The sequence below is a fragment of the Crocodylus porosus genome, unplaced genomic scaffold (assembly GCF_001723895.1).
Source record: "Crocodylus porosus isolate Cpor-Errol unplaced genomic scaffold, CroPor_comp1, whole genome shotgun sequence".
Classification (NCBI taxonomy): Eukaryota; Metazoa; Chordata; order Crocodylia; family Crocodylidae; genus Crocodylus; species Crocodylus porosus.
The window spans coordinates 86,372,690-86,391,763 of record NW_017728931.1 but is presented as its reverse complement, the minus strand read 5'-3'; the positions used below and the strand labels follow the sequence as shown (position 1 = coordinate 86,391,763).

The 19,074-nt window shown below is 38.4% G+C and overlaps 1 protein-coding gene across 2 annotated transcripts in view; it reads left to right on the top strand.

The window, feature by feature from the left end:
* The window catches only part of SLC16A7 (solute carrier family 16 member 7), a 155,003-nt gene extending 145,933 nt beyond the window's left edge, over positions 1 to 9,070 (top strand). For both annotated transcript variants that reach the window (XM_019543323.1, XM_019543324.1), the window contains exons 4-5: positions 112 to 927; positions 5,251 to 9,070. In XM_019543323.1, coding sequence (XP_019398868.1) covers positions 112 to 927; positions 5,251 to 5,522 — 1,088 coding nt within the window. In that variant the 3' untranslated portion in view covers positions 5,523 to 9,070. The remainder of the gene's footprint in view (positions 1 to 111; positions 928 to 5,250) is intronic.
* The last annotated feature ends 10,004 nt before the right edge of the window (positions 9,071 to 19,074 follow it).

Genomic DNA, 19,074 nt, shown 5'->3' with positions numbered 1-19,074 from the left:
TTCATTCAAACTTGTTGAATGATATGATAGCTTTTTTTGAATAAAATATATTATAGTGAAGGGTTTTGTATATATAATGCACAATAAAGCTATGTTCTATTTGCTCCTTAGGTCTGGGTTTAGCTTTCAACCTGCAGCCTGCCTTGACTATGATTGGCAAGTATTTTTACAAGAAGCGTCCCATTGCTAATGGACTAGCTATGGCTGGAAGTCCTGTATTCCTAAGCACGTTGGCACCTCTCAATCAATTTCTCTTTAATTTATTTGGCTGGAAAGGAAGCTTTCTTATTCTGGGAGGACTTCTGCTGAACTGCTGCGTGGCTGGGTCACTTATGAGACCAGTTGGACCAAAACCAGTCCCTCCTGTGAAAAAAGATGTTGAAAAAGGGGCAGGAGACTCTACATTGCACAAAAACAACAAGAAGAAGGCTTTCTGGCAAACTCTGAATAAATATTTAGATATATCCCTTTTCAAACACAGAGGATTTCTAATTTATTTGTCAGGAAATGTTATTATGTTTATTGGTTTCTTTGCCCCAATAGTATTCTTGGCTCCTTATGCCAAGCATAAGGGAATTGATGAATATTCTGCAGCTTTTTTGTTGTCTATCTTAGCTTTTGTAGACATGTTTGCTAGGCCTTCAATGGGACTTTTGGCAAACTCCAAATTCATCAGGCCAAAAATCCAGTATTTCTTTAGTTTTGCTGTCTTGTACAATGGTGTCTGTCATATCATGTGCCCACTGGCATCAAACTACACTGGCCTGGTGATATATGCTGTATTTTTTGGGTTTGCTTTTGGAATGGTTAGCAGTGTTCTTTTTGAGACGCTGATGGACCTTGTTGGTGCTGCCAGGTTTTCCAGTGCCGTGGGACTTGTCACAATTGTGGAGTGCTGCCCGGTTCTTATCGGTCCACCTCTTGGAGGTAAGGAATCTTTTGTTGTTCCCCTTTCAAATACCATTAGGCCCACTGTAAACAACTGAATATTAATACTAATCTAAAATATTGTATACATGCACATTAATTGATGTTGCCATTGGAATCACACCATTTTAATGATCTGTCCTTTTGCATTTAGAATTGTAACACTGCAATAAATTAAGTGGTTTTGTATTCCAAAGATTTAGATTTATATGCATGTCTATAGATTTCCTGTGCATGTACAGCACATACACACCTACAACTATGTCTCCATATGCAGTGTGTCCTTCATAGACATACAGATACCTGTACATGAAATACAGGTATCTTATATTGTCATAGTAAGACCATAATGTTAGCTCTCAGTGGCCACATCCACAGAAGATGCTGAGGCCAGTAGCAATGAACAGTGACAGTGACTCTACTGTGCAGTAGTAACAAGTATATGCACACACATCAAAATTTAAAAGGTGACAGAAACTAAAGTCCCTATATGTTGTTTGAATGCTAGTCCTCATGGAGCTTATAGAAAGAAGAAAATCAGTTGTCCCAACATGAGGACATGCATGACAGGACCCTGAAGCTGTTCATCAGTGTATTGAGTAGACCACTGGCCTGCACTATTTTACCACTCATTAATCACCTTTAGAATTATAGCAGCCAAGGCTTTGTTTTTTAAGAGGCGTAGGTAGGCTTTTTTTTGGGGGGGGGGTACTTTTCAAAATCCTACACCAATTGTTAATGCATATAAAACCACAGAATTACAGAATACTGGCCTGGAGTATACATAACCCACATTCAAAATATATATGCATTTCGACTAAACAGTACAAAAGCACCAGGCATTCAAACACATTCCCACGTGCTCAAATTAACACAAATGAGAAATTATATTGGAGGCAATGAGAGTATTCAGGTGCTTAAATTTAAATATACTAGTATAAGTGTTTGCAGGAAAGGGGACATTATTATACTGAAGTAATATTTCTTAATTTTGGATAAAGAGGGCCAGTTTTAACTTTGAGGTGTTATTTCACTGACATTAATATTCAGTAGTTACACAGACATTCTAAAATATCCTGTGCATCCTTTACTATGTGCATTTAGATTTGAAAGGGTCAGGGACACAATATGCTACTTTAACACAAATTTGTAATACACCACCTAGTGGGAGGACTGCATGTACAGCTGATCAAATCTAATCTGCTCAAATATTATTATAACCTGTACAAAAATGAAGTTTAATATTAACAGAGTGATGAAGTAATAAATATTTATTTTTCCATGCATTTGTTTTTCAGGCTTTTAAGAAGTGTTATATTTGGGATAGAAGATAAATAATTAAATTTTGCTTGTTAAACAGAGGAAAACAAAGTGGAGCCAGGCACACATTACATCTCAAATTTTAGTCTTAGTTCAGATCCTATATTATACTGAACTCTTGAACGAACATGAATTTTCTTTCCTAATTTTACTAGATAGGCATCTTTAAAGAAGTATTAATATTACTGCGGAGGCCTACATTGGTTGCAATACTAAATGAACAAAAGGCAGACCAGGATGGCACATTATAAATGAACTTATTCAGAGGCATTCAGATACATTTATCTGAATGAGTTATTCTAAAAAGTGCTACCCTGCCTACCTTCGCCTAAATTCAGATTAGCATGATAACTACTGCTCTCTAATAAATGAATAATATACTTGCAATAATTTGTTAATAATATTCAGATATTTCTAGTAGTAATCATGAGGCATAATGCAGAGACTGAGGTATTCAATATATTTAGTACAAAACTTTGAATTCTTATAAAGGCAAACAATTACATATTACCCTCAACAGGTCATAGTGCATTAGATTAATTATTTTTTCATAATTATTACATGTACACGAGGTAAATCTTTAGTATGATAGACTTTGCTATCCTGCTGTAATAGTGTGGGCACTGGGGCGAGTGGCTGGAAGCCTAGAGGCTGAGAACTTGAGTCTGTAGCAGAAGTGCTCACGGCACAGCCATGTCAAATTCCAGTGAATCTGTGTATTCTACTAAATACTTTATCATGTGGACATGAAAAAGGAAGGAATGGATTTTGCTGAACTGGCCCCAGTTCAGCAAAATCATTTAAAAATGTATTTAACTTGAAGCATGTAAGTCAGCTCATTGATATCAGTTTGTTTCTCCCCAAAATCTCTGCCCTGTGACAATTTGATTAGGATGGGCCTAGGAGAGGAGACAAACCTTTACCCTATCTCTTTAGGTAACCTGAGCTGGATACATTCCTGAGGGAGGGGGGAAACCTGCTCCCTTTGCCTACATGACTGGTATCACCTACCTGGCTGAGGGGCTTGTACCTGGTAGGCTAGAGTCTGCCCGGCAGCTAGTGATGTATTTCAAATTGGTTGACCAACAGCTAACAGGTGCTGGCCTCCATTGGACCAGGTGAACGAGGTCACAGGGGCTATATAAATTAAGACTGCCCAGGAGGAGGGGGCAGCAGCCATGCAGGCAACTCAGACTTAGAGAGGAGTTTTATCATCTGAAACTGGCTCTCTCCCCCATAACTCATGAGCTAGGAATGGCCTGCCTCCAGAGGGAATCTCCAACAGCCTCTGGATAATACTTGTGAGTAAGCTACTGGAGATCTGATTAGATATATAGCTGGCAGTAACTCAGATGTGTGATCAAAAGGCTACCTCAACCAGACTGTTTTGCTCTATGGGATTCCTATGATATTGCTCTATCTTGTACCCTATTTTTACCCTACCCCCTGTAATCAATAAAGTTCTCCTTTGTGACCAGTGTAGGAGACTTCTTGAGGGGTGGGTCTAAATTAAGCCTAAGAGACCCCTTAGGTCTGCAGACTAAGGGAGACTTTCCCTTTTGGCCCCCGATTTGGGGAAGTGCCCCAGGTGCCTGTAGGACTATTAGGCCTGTGTTTCCCCGAGGACACAGGGCCAAGAGAGTTCCTTCTCGGGGTGGTGGCAGCTCACGTTACTCCCAGGCTAGCGAGTGTGCTCCAGGAAGGGGGTCAGCTGGACACAACGCACCCCTAGGGAGGCACTTGGAGCCTGGAAGGTGGTTGGGCGCAGTGAGGTGGGTGGCTCAATGCAGGAGTGTCCCGTACTGGCCCACCACATGCTCTGAGTATGTGCTTGTGTGGTTTGCCATGTTGGAAATGAAATTTTGCAGTGTGGGAAATGAAAAATGAAATGAGGGAACTAAAAATGTCACAAAGGTAGCCATTTTGCAGGGGGGGGAGAGGGGAGTGTAATATCTTTTGTTGGTCAACTGCATATTTGGGAGAGATGTCAGACAAGCTTCCATGCATGCATGCCCTACCTCAGGTCACTCAACATCAAGAGGGAATAGTCATTCTGCTGTACTCAAAGCTTGTCTCCTGTGTCTCCCAACTATACAGTTGGGCCAGTAAAAGATATTACTACTGATGCACAGTGACAGCAGCTTGAGAAGATTCCAGCCTAATGCCTGTTAACAGTCCCAACGGCAGTCATTCCAAAGCAACAGGAGGAAAATATTAGATGGAAAAAAAATGACAGGTCTGAATTCTGAGAGAGATAATTTTAGCCATGCTATTCTCAAGTCAGTCAGAAGGCAGGGTGGATATGTACCTTTATAGATTAAATAAATAACATCTATCGAAAGAGAGCACAAGCTTTCATGGGCTGAAACTCACTTCATCAGATGCTGTGAAAGGACATGGAGAAAAGTCTGAGTTCTACCACTGCTTACTAGGGTCTCCGTTAAGTCTTTCAACTATTCTACTAGGGATGATGAATTTAATAATAACCAATGGTTATACTGAAATAAACTTTTAGAGACGCAATGTACATCTATCATTGAAAATAACCTAGAACAATAATCTAGAACAATCTACACGTACTGATTTAAGGTGCTTTAGCCATTTTTAAGGGGCATTAAGGATGCAAGTATACACTTGCACACCCTTAATACACCTTAAAAATTGTGGTTTTAGTTTATTTGCACCTAAATTTGAGACCTGCCAAAGCAGATTTAGGCACAAATAACTAAAGCACCTTAACACACGTGTAGATGTGCTAAGGTGCCGCATTAATGCGCCTTAGCATGTGCATGTGTAGACACACTCCTAAATCACCTTAATACGCATTAGGCAAGTGTGCATTAAGTTTAAGCATGCATAAAAGCACATGTAGAAACCCTAAGAGTACTTTCCTGTGCCATATTTAAAACTTAACTTCAAATGGAGACATCTACGGTTAGAGTTACAGTATAAACTATTCTTTTTCTCAAAACTTACCCTTGTCTTTTTTTTTTTGTCCTTCAGGTTGGTTAGTGGATGTAACTGGTGAATATCAATACATGTACTTTGTCTGTGGAGTGATTGTGATTGTGGCAAGTATCTGGCTGTTTATTGGTAATGCCATTAACTACAGGCTGTTGGCAAAGGAAAAGAAGATAGAAGAGGAAAAACAAAAAGCATTAAAGAATGCTGATTCCAAGGAAGCAGAACCTTTGACCAACAATGAGAATGAAGAGCCTGCCAACAGAGATAACAAAGCTCTTGATGATCCTTCGGAAAGGGAAACTAATATTTAATATGAAATATTGCTCAAACATCAATGTCTATGACTTGCATTAGAAGTATTTCTTCAAGATACAGGCCAGGTTTTGTAGTAAAAATGATCAGTCACAATACGGGGTGAGAACAGGATTTTGCCAATGGCAAGATTCCACTAATATAATCATCTACCGGTTTTGTTTTGTGGTTTTTTTGTTTGTTGTTTTATGACTCAACAATTGAGGTTACAGAGTTAGTGAATCCAGGCAAGTGAGAAAATACATCCACTCTAACTGTGACTATGCAGAAGGGTCAAGTAAGATAGACTTTCAGAAGTCTTTGAAACAATTATCTTGTTTCAAAAGAACATCTCTGTTTAGCCTTGTTTGAGAAGACATCTTGTCTTCATTTTCAGACTATCACTGATGCCTGTTGACTTCTCCCCACATCCTATTTTGATGATTATATTAAAGAAAAATATCAGCTCATGCATTAATAGCTGACAAGCAAAAGAAACCTAATGACAAATTACCTAAATAAAGTACACAGGAAACTTTTTGCCCTTTTGAAATGTAGATCAAAATGTTGTATTATCTGTGCATTGATCTTTGCCAGAGGACAAAAAACACTGCTAAAATGCAATAAATAGTTTCATGATAATAGATAACCATCTTTCTTTCCTTCATGAGATAGCTAATTACCTATGTAGATATTTATTTTGAAATACACAGTACAGTCATTAATTCAAAGTAGCTTAAAATCTGTTAGTATTCAAATAAAAAATTATTTTAAATTAAGTTCAGCATATAAGTGGTACATAGCTTTTAAGAGTTCTGATTGTTTCATTCGTGTACCCACATTTAAAATAAGTCAAGCAGAGGAACTAAATGGTTCAGGGACAGGGGAAGTTTTTTTTCCCCTCTAGGCACCTGATTCAGTGTCCATGGAAGATAAAAGGGCTCTTTCCATTGACTTTTGTGGGCTTGAATCAGTCAGTTGCTGGTAATTACTTTAAATCAGATCCTTGCATGTATTGGCAGAAAGTCATTATCCTCTGATAGTTGTTTGATGGCTTATGTGAAAGAAGTTTTAAGATCTAATTCCAGGTCCTTTTGGACAAGTAACCTCATGACAATTCCTACCTACGCACCTAAAGCATTTTTTCATGAACTAACATCTTTCTTTTTATGGCTTTATGAGCAGAGGCGCCAAGAACTAAACCTTCTAAAAAGGTTGAGGCATGCTGGCAGTTCATTCTGTAGAACTCTGCATTGCTGTTGTCCTTGGTATACCTTTTCGTACAGTCCTTTCTCTACAATATTGCATAATCATTCTTGTTTGATATACATAGTTTTTTTTTCTTAAGAAAGAGCAAGAATACAAACCAACGCTACAGTTGTACGTCACAGCATCTAACTATAATTCCATAGTTTAGAAATTTAATAGTGAAAGTTAATTCCATGCTTGCAGAAGTTTCAAAAGATGAAGGGGTTAAATGAAAATGCTTATGTTTTATTTAGGAGCAAGAAACAGAAGGTGCTTTTCATTTTGGAGGAGGGCACCTGTTTATAATTGCATCTGAAATTGTGAAAATTAAGGGTCTGATTCATAAAATATTTATGCACTGTTTATGCAGGATACATACACACACTTAGTTCAGGAAAAGACAAGGTCTTGCAATTCATTTGAGCCCATTTTCGTACCTCTAAAACATGTGCTATATTAAGTCTAAAATGACATGCCAATACCTCAAGTAAGGAAAAAACTATGAAATTAAACAGGTATATGAGAATATTTAAGGAAGATGCATCAGTACGCATGCTCAATAACATTATGTTCATCAAGTTTTTTGTTTTGCTTTTTGTTTGCATTTGTTTTTTGTTGTTTGATTACATACAATGTATTGCCAGAAACAATACCATAAATACTTTTTCCAGACCTTGGCACTTTTTACACAAGGAAACATATGAGTCCATCACTAATGCAGTGCAGAAATAAACATTTATACTGTACCAATGATCCTGCAGCAAAACCAGACAATTTTGAGAAAAGTCTAAATTTTGTAGTCATCTCATGTGCAATACAAACACAACAATTTGGAGAGGAAACATTTATGGTTATTCAATACAACCTGACCAAGACTTAAGTTCAACCCTGTGTTAAGGGGTAGTCCACTACAGTACACAATCATACCTCCCTCCCTTGTTTCAGGAAGGAAAGAAGCACAAAGAAGAGGGGAGTCAAGGTTCTGATTTCACCATGTCAATTCTGTTTAGAAGTATATTGGGTGCACAGCCTTAGAACCACGATCTGGAAGGGCACTGTCTGGTGACAGAGAGAGAGAATGAGATAGCAGACACCATGTGCGCCTATTCAGACCCCTATGTGACCACAGCATAATCAAACCCTCAGTAATGTATTAAGAAAGATGAATTGAAGATGTTGGGTAAAAAGTATTGAACAGGAGCATCTTTCAACAGCATGTGGTAGAAAGGCACAGGTTATAAACAAAAGGATTAAATAGGGAGGTTGAGGCACAGCTAGAGAGGCAAGAATCTAAGTGATTGTTTATCTCTGCACAAAAGAGCTTAGTTAAAAATACATGATAGAGCACTATAGGAGACAAATTTTTTATTTTGTCTACTGAATGTTGCTATGGGATAAATAAGAGGATCTAAAGGGGAAAAAAATGAAGAAGGCCTCAAGAGCCACAAAAGGCAACTTACCTGTTCAATACTGCAGCACAGGAAAGAAATGGAAGAAACAAAGTTCCTTGAGGGCTTAGACAATGTTGACCACCAGTGACAAAAATTATGTTATTATCCTAAAGGAGATCAAAGTTTATAGAAACAGATCCCTCAGAAGAGTTACTATTCTTTCATCTGCTGCCGATAAAGCTCTAAAATAGTGGGCTTGAACAATCTGGCTTCCTATGACTCACCAACACACAACTGTAAATCATAGAACAAGATAAAATGATGTAGCAGGCACCAGAAGCAATATAAAATGTCAACTAATGGAGTCAAATGAAACATTTTCTTATACCTCTTTTATTTTTCCCTTAAACTAGAAAGCAAGTTAAATCAATAACTCCAAATCTCGCATTACTGAATGCTGCAGGTGAGGATCATTCCTCTGTAAAAAATGTCTGGAATTCAAAGTTGCTGTCTTTCATGCAATGTGTGCTAACACTTATTTTTAAATAAATGAAAAGGAAATCATTCTCATTTCTATGAAATTGTCACTCTCAGCCAGTTCATCAGGCTATACTAAACTGCAAAATATTAAAATGGGTACAACTAGGCTTGTGGGCTACCTTGATCATCCTTATACTGCAAAGTAACTTCTTTCTCAAGTAGTTATATCAGCACCTTTTAAAAACTTTCTCAGTGTCTTTTAGAGCCTATCACCTGCTGTTTTATCTCTTAAGAATCCAAGTGGACTTAGACATTTAAGTATAATTCTTTTCCACCCTGCTCCAGTACCTGACAATCCATTACTGCATTTACTTCTGTAACATGCTATCATCTTACTCTTGAGAGTTATGGGAGAAAAAGTCAGGAGGAAGAGAACCCATTCACCTTTTGTATTAACAGTGTTGAGGGAGTCAAGCAGGATGGGCATATTTAAACATCTAAGGCCACTTACACACTTATGCAAAATTTAGCTTTAGGGAATTGTTCCTTGTCTCCTACTTCCTGGATAAATGTTTTCACTGATATGCTGTTCAATAAACATGGAGTTAGAATCACAACAACCTCCTCCCTGCTGTGTCTTCTATGAAAAGAGTGAGACTTGTTCATTACTTTGAGGGAACACCTGGAGTCACTTTTTCAGGGTGAAATCCTAGTTCCATGTAAGTCAATAGCAAAATTCCTATAGACTACAAAAGGGCCAGGATCTCATAAAAAGTCTCTGCCCATTCTGAACCTCTTTCTATTCACCTGTTTTTCAGTGTGGATTAAAGAGTTTGTCTACATCTTAATATAAGTCAGTTCCTGCTCCTCAGGAATTAAATAATAATTCACAGTAGCTTCAGCAGGGCAAGTTAGTTCCAAATATTTAACATGCAATTGTATATGGTGACCTCATAAAGCAGCAAACATGGAATATTGACTGAAGTAATATTATTTGAATTAGATTTATATTTTTGTGCATGTGATCTCCAGAGATGCATAGGATCAGGGGGTGATGGAAAAACAGGAGAAAATCATGATTCTTTTACCTTTTGAAAAGGATTGATAATATGTCATTGTAAGAAAATCATTCAGTGCTTTCAGTAGATTCATTAAAGGGTTCCTTTATATTAGCAGGTCACATGTAATCAATAAGTGGTTGTCTTCTCTTTCCTCTAAGATGCTATTACAAGATGGTATTATATAGAACAGATTAGATAAAGATTGAACATACACCCTTTTGTGCAATAGCATGATGAGATGGCCAACATGTTGCAGAACCTAAAACCCATTTCACTTTCTCTGCCTTTTCACAGCAGCTCATTGCTTTTTTAAATGTCATGAATAAATTTATCTTGACTTTCTCTAGTATTTTCGTTCATCTTCCATGTTACTTGTCTTAACTACAAGGCAGTCATGTCTATACTATAGTAACTGGAGTTTGTGTGGTCATACTCAAATCAATTTATAACTAGGTAGTTTATATATTACTAGCAGTGTACCTCTTACTATACAGAACACAGTGTGGACTAAACACCTGAATATTTATCCAGAAGTACTAGTTTAAACCAGGCTGCTAGATAAAAGCTACATGATAGCTGATCACTGCATTGCAGAACATATCTTAGAAGTACTCATAGTACTGACTCAGAAGACACAAGAAGATATGATCCTCCTCACAATAAAGAGAAATAAGTCTAACTTTGCAGACAAGAGTAGAGCATCATTAGAACTGAGCCTAAATGTGACTGATGGTGGTAGTCTCTTGTTCTTTTGCTTTGCTTTTACAGAAGAAAAGTTGAAGTATTGTAGTTTACACTGTCCTTATTTTCTTTTAAGTGTATTTATCACATCCATTTATTCTTCCCCTTTGAAACTTTAATTCCTTCTTATGTTTCTTCCTCTTGTTCTTGATGTAACTCAATAGAAACAGTGCATCTTCTATTGTGATTTTTGTTAAGTGTTTTGGATCTTTCTCAACCTACCACAGTCTCTGTGACACCCCCGAGTTTTGGCGTAGAAGTAACTAATATTCAGATAAATAACAAGCTGTGTACATCAACATAGTTATCAGTTCTATCTCTGTCTTGATGCTCATATCAGGGTTTCAGTAAATAATACCTGTGGTAGCTGTTTTTAAACAAGCTTGCTATTAGTGAAACTAGGTGCATCTACATGTTCACTTTAGTGCTTAATAGACTAATTTACTGTGCAGTAAAGTGTCATGGTCTACATGTACATTGCAACTGGGCCAGTGTAGACTAATGTACAGTGCCATTGGATAGTCCCATCAGACACAGGTACTGTCCGGTGACAAAGTAAATTACTGCTCTTAAATCCATATGTATACAATTACATCAGGATTAGTTTAATTCAGTTCAAATTGCACTGGATTTTATTAGTTCAGTTTAATTGCACATGTAGACATGCCCACTGATGGGTTGCCTAGTACCAAAGTAGAATTAAGGCAACTTTTGCTAGTTTCTCTATAAATAACTATTTTTCTATTTCTATTCAGGTGTGTGTGTGTGTATACACACACACAAAACGCACACACATATATATATTATTGGTTACAGCTGAAGATATTTCAATTTTAATAACCTTGTTCTCTGTGGTCTTTTTCTTTAGTTTTGATATTGGTCTATGTACATAAAGTATATTTACCATTTATAGACACACCTTCTGCCTAATCTTTGCATAAAAAGGTAGAAAAAACACATTTTTTTTTTAAGTTCAATACACTTTCTTTTTTTTTCTACCATCTACCTCTTAATTATAGTTAAGAGAAGTTCAGAACAACAACACAAGGCAGTTAGGAAAAATATAGTGGCAGAAGGTGTAAACTTTGTTAGAAATCTTAAATATTTCACTCAGTCTTTAGAACATTTTTGCATATATAGGTGCCAGAGTGCTGGTTTGTGTCAGCTGGCATAGCCTTGTTGACCACCAGCCCCTTGACTGGTGTGAATTTTACACAAACCTTAACTTTAATAATCACCGTGGTATCATTTCCACATTTAGTACCAAGGGTACTGAGGGAGTTTGCTTATGTGATTGCAGAGCTACTATCTGTCATCTTGATTTTAGCAAGGCTTTTGATACACTTTGCCACAACATTTTCACAGGCAAGCTAAAGGAAATGTGGGCTGGATGAATAGACTGTAAGGTGGACAGAAAAATGGTTGAAACATTGGGCTTAGAGACTAGTAATCAATTACTCCTTGTCTAGTTGACAGCTGGTATCAGGTGGAATGCTCCAGGGCTCGGTCTTGGAGCTGGCTTCGCTCAATGTCTTCATCAACAACCTGAAAGATAGCATAAAGTGCACCCTCAGCAAGTTTGCACATAACACTAAGCTGGGGGGAACACTAGATAAACTGGAGGTTAGGGCTAGGTTTCATAGTGACCTAGACAAATTGGAGGATTGGGCCAAAAGGAATCTCATGAGGTTCAACAAGGACAAGTGCCAAGTCCTACATTTAGGACAGAACAACCCCATGCACCAGTACAGACTGAGGGCTGACTGGCTGGGCACCAGCTCTGCAGAAAAGGACTTGGGGGTTACATTGGACAATACATTGAATATGAGCCATCAATGTGACCTTGTTGCCAAGAAGGCTAACGGCATACTGGGCTGCATTGGTAGGTGTGTTGTCAGTAGGTCAAGGGAAATTATTATTCCTCTGTATTCAGCACTGGTGAGGCCACATCTGGAGCACTGTGTTCAGTTTTGGGCACCCCACTGCACAGAGAATGTGGAAAAATTGGACAGTGCAGTGGAGGGCAACAAAAATGGTGAGGAGGCTGAGTTACATGACTTATGAGGAGAGGTTGAGAGACCTGGGCTTATTTAGTCTAGAGAAGAGAAGAGTGGGGTTTTAATTGCAGCCTTCAACTACCCAAAGAGGGTTCCAAAGAGGATGGAGCTAAACCGTTCTCAGCGGTGACAGATAACAGAACAAGGAGCAATGGTCTCAAGTTGCATCAAAGGAAGTTTACGTTGGCTATTAGGAAGGATTTTCTCACTAGGAGGGTAGTAAAACACTGGAACAAGTTACCCAGAGGGGTGGTGGAAGCTCCATCCTTGGAGGTTTTCAAAACCCAGCTAGACAAATCTTTGGCTGAGATGATCTAGTTGGGGATGATCCTGCTTTAAGCAGGGACTAGATGATCTCCTGAGCTCCCTTCCAACCCTACTTTTCTATTATATGATTTCTATGATTTCCACATCCAGTGTCTTACTAACCTTTGTATCAGAAATACTATAGCTTAATACTTTCTGGGAGAGTAGGAATCTTGTCATGAAAACTTGTTAAGTGGTACACATGTATTACACATTTCTCAAAGGAAAATGTTACAGTGAATCAGTGTGTTTTGTAGTCTTAAAACCAATGCTTCCTAATTTAATAATAAAGAAGTTGATGTTTGTTTTGTTTTCTGGGTAGGGAGGAAGAAATAATCAGGAAGTCATGGATGCACTATGTAGTATTTTGCATGTAATAGTAAAGACTTTTTCTCCAAGATCATACTTATTTTCAGTCTGCATCTCTATTCTGCCCACTCTAGGGCCTGTTACAAGTCCATTGAAGCCAATATAACAAACCAATTAACTTCAAAGGGCTTTATCAGACCTCAAGGGTGAAATCCTCGACCCCATTAAAGGTAATGGCAAAGTTTTTAAGTTTCATTGACTTAAAAAAGGTCAGGATATCACCCCAAGTTTACTATCTATGCTATCTACCAATTATCTACAACAGTCCTCAGGGGTACAGCACATATGCAACTAATGAAAACAAGTTTTATGACAATTGGCAAGTTAGGTTGTGCCTGCATAAGTTTCCAAATGAATCAGTCCCTGAATTTACGCACAATGTGTAATCTGTAAATACTGAAAATTCTAATGATGAATGTAGATTATTAAATACAAAAGGTATATCTAAATAAGTACCTGAACAAATCTTGTTTCAATCCAAAGGAAATTTATCTAATTCTTTTCAAACCTTCCTTCAGCAGATTGTAATTCTTTGTTATTCATATCTACTGGTAATGTGTTTTATTTCCTTATATATATATATTATATATATATATGGTGGGTTACATACTGTGCTTGATAAATAAAACATATCTGTAAATGGATGAAAAAGGATTTCAACAAATGAAAAAAATTGACTTTTTTCTATAAGAGTATATTTTATTATTTTTCAATTCCTGCTAGTTTTATTTATATTAGAAATTCAGCCAAACAGAGAATTGCAATATTATACAACATTGGTGTTTCTACCGTGCCTCAGATGATCAATGTGGCCTAAAATGTCACTGGGTATTTTAACTGCTGTTAGGTTGTAAAAAGCGACATTGTGTTTTGTTTTATTTTCTTTTTTGACTGTAGAAATACTATATGGAAGATCTTTGAACAAGTGCCAGTTTTTTACTGTGATTTCATCTACCATATTTTAACTACTTGGCCTGAACCTATGAAGTGCTGGGGGCCATTTTGTTCCTTTGAAATGAATGAAAATTGACTCAGCTTATGTCCCTAGAGAAACAGCACCTTAAAACAACTGGGCAAATATTGGGATTTTAGAAAACTTATCTTAATAGTTATTGACATTAAGCCAATGTCATGCTGACTCCTTATCCTTTCACACTTTTAATATATATATTTTTAATCTCCCTGCGGGTACACAATACACAAAAAAGTCTGTACATGACCCAAGGGAAATGTTCATCAGGAAGACTATGCAGGGAACTTTCAAAGTAGTATGCAACAAGCACTTACACCAATATCCTTTCAGAAATGTGACACTGGTCTAAACTACACACATGACCTACTTTGAAAATTCTCCTATTCTGCAATCTATCAACAGAATTTGGTATTGCTATGCAATAATCCAACATGCAGTAGCCATTCATATTGACTAACACCTGTGTTTTGTTTTCTTATTATTTTGCAGTGCTGTACATTTTTTTACTTGACTATATTGGCTAGAAATTTTTGGACAATCATTTATTAGCTAGAGGTGCTATTCATGTTCCAAAGATGTTTAGGCTGATGATCAACGTCTCTGATGATACTTAACAAGCTTTTTTGACCCAGCAAAATGTTCATACTGTATATTAACACTGTAAAAATGCTTACACACTGCATTATGTTGTATTTAAATGCATATTTATAACTTCTTTCTCATTAACTCCTATTTCAGGCCTGTATTAGTGTCTAATGTGTCTAGTTTGACCATTTAAATTTATGGAATTATAAGGTTAATTATGTATGATAAGCAATTTAAACAAATGAAAATTGAAAATAAAATTTCCATGTACAATTCTGGATGTAAGCGTTGTCTCTTCTTTGGAAGCATCATTAAAAATTTGTTTTTACACTAATAAAATATGTTTTCATACTAATAAAATATTCTTGTATTTATTAGTTTTATAAAGCAAACTAGAATAGGTGCTAACCTACTCTGTGTATGTAACTTTATTAATATCATAGGAATTATTCATGTTATCTATAACAGAATATGTCTCACTAGCTTGAAACTGTTACTGTTTACAGGCAAGACTCAGATTGTCTCATTACGCACACATTAGTCACCTAAGCCCTCAGAATGGATGTATGACTTATCCAGCAAAATGATATGCAATATGAGCCTCCATTTTAGAATTCAGCATTCACAAAGCATATTCATTCAAGCTCTCAACCATTCAGATATATGTCTCACTCCTGCCTGATCTCCTTTGTGATTCAAATCATTCACTGAAAGTGGACAAACTCCATAGACAACCCTGCAACAGCCCCAATATTAGGTGAACAAAAACCATGCCTAACTGATACTGACAACATTGACTTTTCCTCAGAAGAATTCATGTCCACCTTTTGCCCAATAATCTAATGCAGCATTTCCCAACCTTTTCCATCCCACAGCACACTTAAATAAAAAAAATTGTGGCACACCACCCCTGCCCCCAACATATAATTTGGCCGCCATTGCCACCCACCACCCCACAGAGCAGGGGCAAAGTGTTGCATAGGACTGGTTGGAGCCTTGCTCTGGCAGAAGCCACACATCCCAAAAGCATTACAGACAGAGTGTTCATGTATTCATTCATTTGTGTGTCTTTTGCAAAATTCAGCAGCACAGTTGGGAAACACTGATCTAATGGACAGAGCATTCAAAATATGAGCAAAATGGATTCTAGCTCACCTGCCCCGACTGAGAGGGTTTGAATCCAGAAGTGCCACTTCCAAAAAGATTACCTTAACCAGTAAGTTACAAAATACACTAGGAGAGCATAGCTTTCACTTTCCTGTTAATGTTAATTCACTGAACAGCTAAAAGTGCAAGCACCATGGGTCCAGAAGTAAAGGTGAAAAGAATTCTCTTTTTATATCATGAAGGTCATGATGTTGGTATATTGTCCACCTTTTACCCAATAAAGAAGATATTTCTTTAAAACCTGGGCCCTATTCCCTCTCCATCACCCCAAAAGGATTTGAATCCAAACCTTTAACTTTCCCAGACAATGCATAAGCCATCAGGCAATTGGTTAAGTAGGATATAGCTTCCACTGCTGCTGTTGAAGTTGGTTCACTAGACCAGTGGTCTCCGAAGTGGGGTGCGCAAAACAATGCATTGGGGTGCGGGAAGAAAAATAATATATTTTTTTAGTGAGAGCAAAAGGTTTTTTGTACCGTTATATAATTTATAAATAAATAAATTTCATATATTGGAGTGCATGCTCAAAAATTTTTACCTATAAGGGTGTGCGATCAAAAAAGTTTGAAGACCACTGCACTAGACATCCAAAAATGCAAGATTTTGGGGCTGAGAAGGAGAACAAGTAGGAGGCAGCATGGTTCCTCTGAAGTGGTAACTATCCTAAGAGGGAACAAAGGAGCTATGTGTTTTGGCACCAGTTCCCAAAATGCTGTAGTACATGACTAGTTAATTGGAAATGCTTAAAAAAATAATGTGGGCAGGGGACACAACCCATGTTCCTTCCCTCCAGGGCAGTGTCCACTTGCTTGGTCTGCAAGTACTGATTCAAGTGCAAGAAATTATTAATAGGTTTATTTAGGATCTTCCTTGTGTTGCTTAAGAAATAAAATACTTTAAAACACATACTAGAAAAGTAGTGATATCAAAATACAGGAAAGAAGATGCTGAGGCTAGGGTAAATGAGGTTAAAGAACAAGTGCAAAATGTCTTCCTGCTTTTTTTCCCTCCGGAGAGATACTGCTTTAATCCTGTTCTGTTCATACAATTCAATGGACTGTACATAGTCCTAAATCCACTAAGGGATTAAGACTTGCAAAGGAGATGGAACAAGCTCCCCAGTCCCCAATCCATGATCACAATTGGGAGCTGCCTGCATGGGGACAGTTCCCATGCACATGCAGCCTGGAGGTGGCTAAGTACTGTCCTGTTTCAGGCAGTCCCCAGCCAACTCCAGGCTGAACATGCAGACTTCCCCATACAGCCTGGGGCTGGCTAGGAACCACCACAGTCAGGGGCAGGTCCCAGACCCATGCCCAGATTGGGTGATCAAGGCACAGAATTTAGAAAGAGCTCCAGGGGCAGGTCCCAGTCCTCAGCCCCAATCTACCAGTAAGGCAGGTAGCAATGAGCTAGGTGGGATTAGGGAACAGATTTGTCTACACATGCAGGGATTAGGGAGATTTGCTCCCAGGTCCCTGCAACCTTACAATGCAACCCTACGGCCACCAGGAGAAGCTCCAGACTTCCCTGGTGCTAGCCCAGCACTGGGCCAGGAGACGGCTGTTTCCTGGACCTGGAGGGCTGTCTGCTGCTGGGGTGGGGAAAATGTCCCAATGCTCCAGCAGCAGATTGTTCCTGGCCCTGGCTCCCCAATCAAGGGCAGAGGGCTTTAAAAGAGCTGTGTAAAGTGCATGTATAGATGCATCCAGAAAGGAGTAAAGTTCCCTCCTGTGCTTTCTCTGGCTTGTCCAATTAATTTTGACTGCTTTTTCTGCACAGTGCAGTTTCTATTGTTTGAACCTCCTCAGGTAAAGAGGGATTTACACCCCAAATTCCTTCTCCCATGGGAAATACTCTAAGCACTAAGTTATTGCTTAGATAATAGATGTGGCACCACCCAATGCTTAATGAAAATGAACTAGCTGTGTTTTTGTAAGAGCCCTATGTGCTCTGCCAGTGTGCTCTGAGAAAGCCCAGTGGATCAAGACATTGAAGTAATATAAACAAAAGAAGACATCATTTCTGGCTCCCATTCAGGCGGATGAGGGAAATAAGTATCCAGTTGCTCAGACTATTGTAGTTTTGCTCATTTTCTATAAAGGGACCCCATTGTTCTCCCTTTAGAAAGTAGGAAAAGAGAGGGAAGGGCCCTTTAAAAAGGACAATTGAGTCTGGCAGGCCCCACCCAGACAGGTATATGAGAGAGGGAGCCAGCAGAGAAAGGACAGAAGTGTGCCAGGGAGTTTCTAGTGGAGGAGGCTGCACTTGGAATACAGGGGCCTAAGGCCTAAGTGAATAGGCCTAAGGACAGATCAGTGTGGGTAGGAAAGCCAGGGGTCATTGTAAGGGGTACGGTAAAGAGGAGGCAGAAGGTTAGATCTCATCATGTGAGGTGAGGCCCTCCAGACCACTGGAGGAACAACAAGGTATAGTGGTTGAGTTAGATTAGCAAGACAGGGGAGAGGCCTGGATTGAATGAGGCCTATATCAACTTCTTAAGTGGAAAAGGCCTGGGGGCTGCTTCAAGTGCTGAAGCACAGCTCTAGGCAACTATAGAACTTCAGTGTCAAAAAGAGAAAGAGAAAGCCGAGCAATGATTTTCCTGTATCACAGTTTTTGACTCTGGCACTTCAATTCTACTTAAGTTCTCTCTTGGGCACTTAATCCTTAATGCATATCCTTTCTAAATATATGTGCATGGAGTATCCTGTTGAAATCAATGGGGCTGCTTACATGCTTCAGGGCTTTGCTAAATCAGAGCATACTGAATGCAGTCCAAGCTTACAAGCTTTCTAGGGGTTGCTTCTAATAGAAACTCTCCCCTGACCCCAAAATAAGATTTCTCCTCAGGTTTGGCTGCTACTACGTGTTTTTCTTGGCTTAAACCTTTGTGCATTTTTGGTTGGAGCTAACAAGTTGTATCTGTCAGTAAGACTGAGTAGTGTTGTATCTTTATTCTGGGCTCAGGTCTCTCATGTTTGATGACTCAGTCTTTTTGCATCCTTATGCATAGTACTATAATCTGCAATCATTTCCTGTGTAATTATCTTTTAAATTGTGGGGATATTTTTCTTTTCTCTCCTCCTCCCCCGTTCCTCTTTTCTCACATAATGGCTGAATATTACACTCCCAATACTAATTTCTGGTTTAAAGGTGAGATAAGGCCGTCCCCTTGAAGCTGCAGGATACTT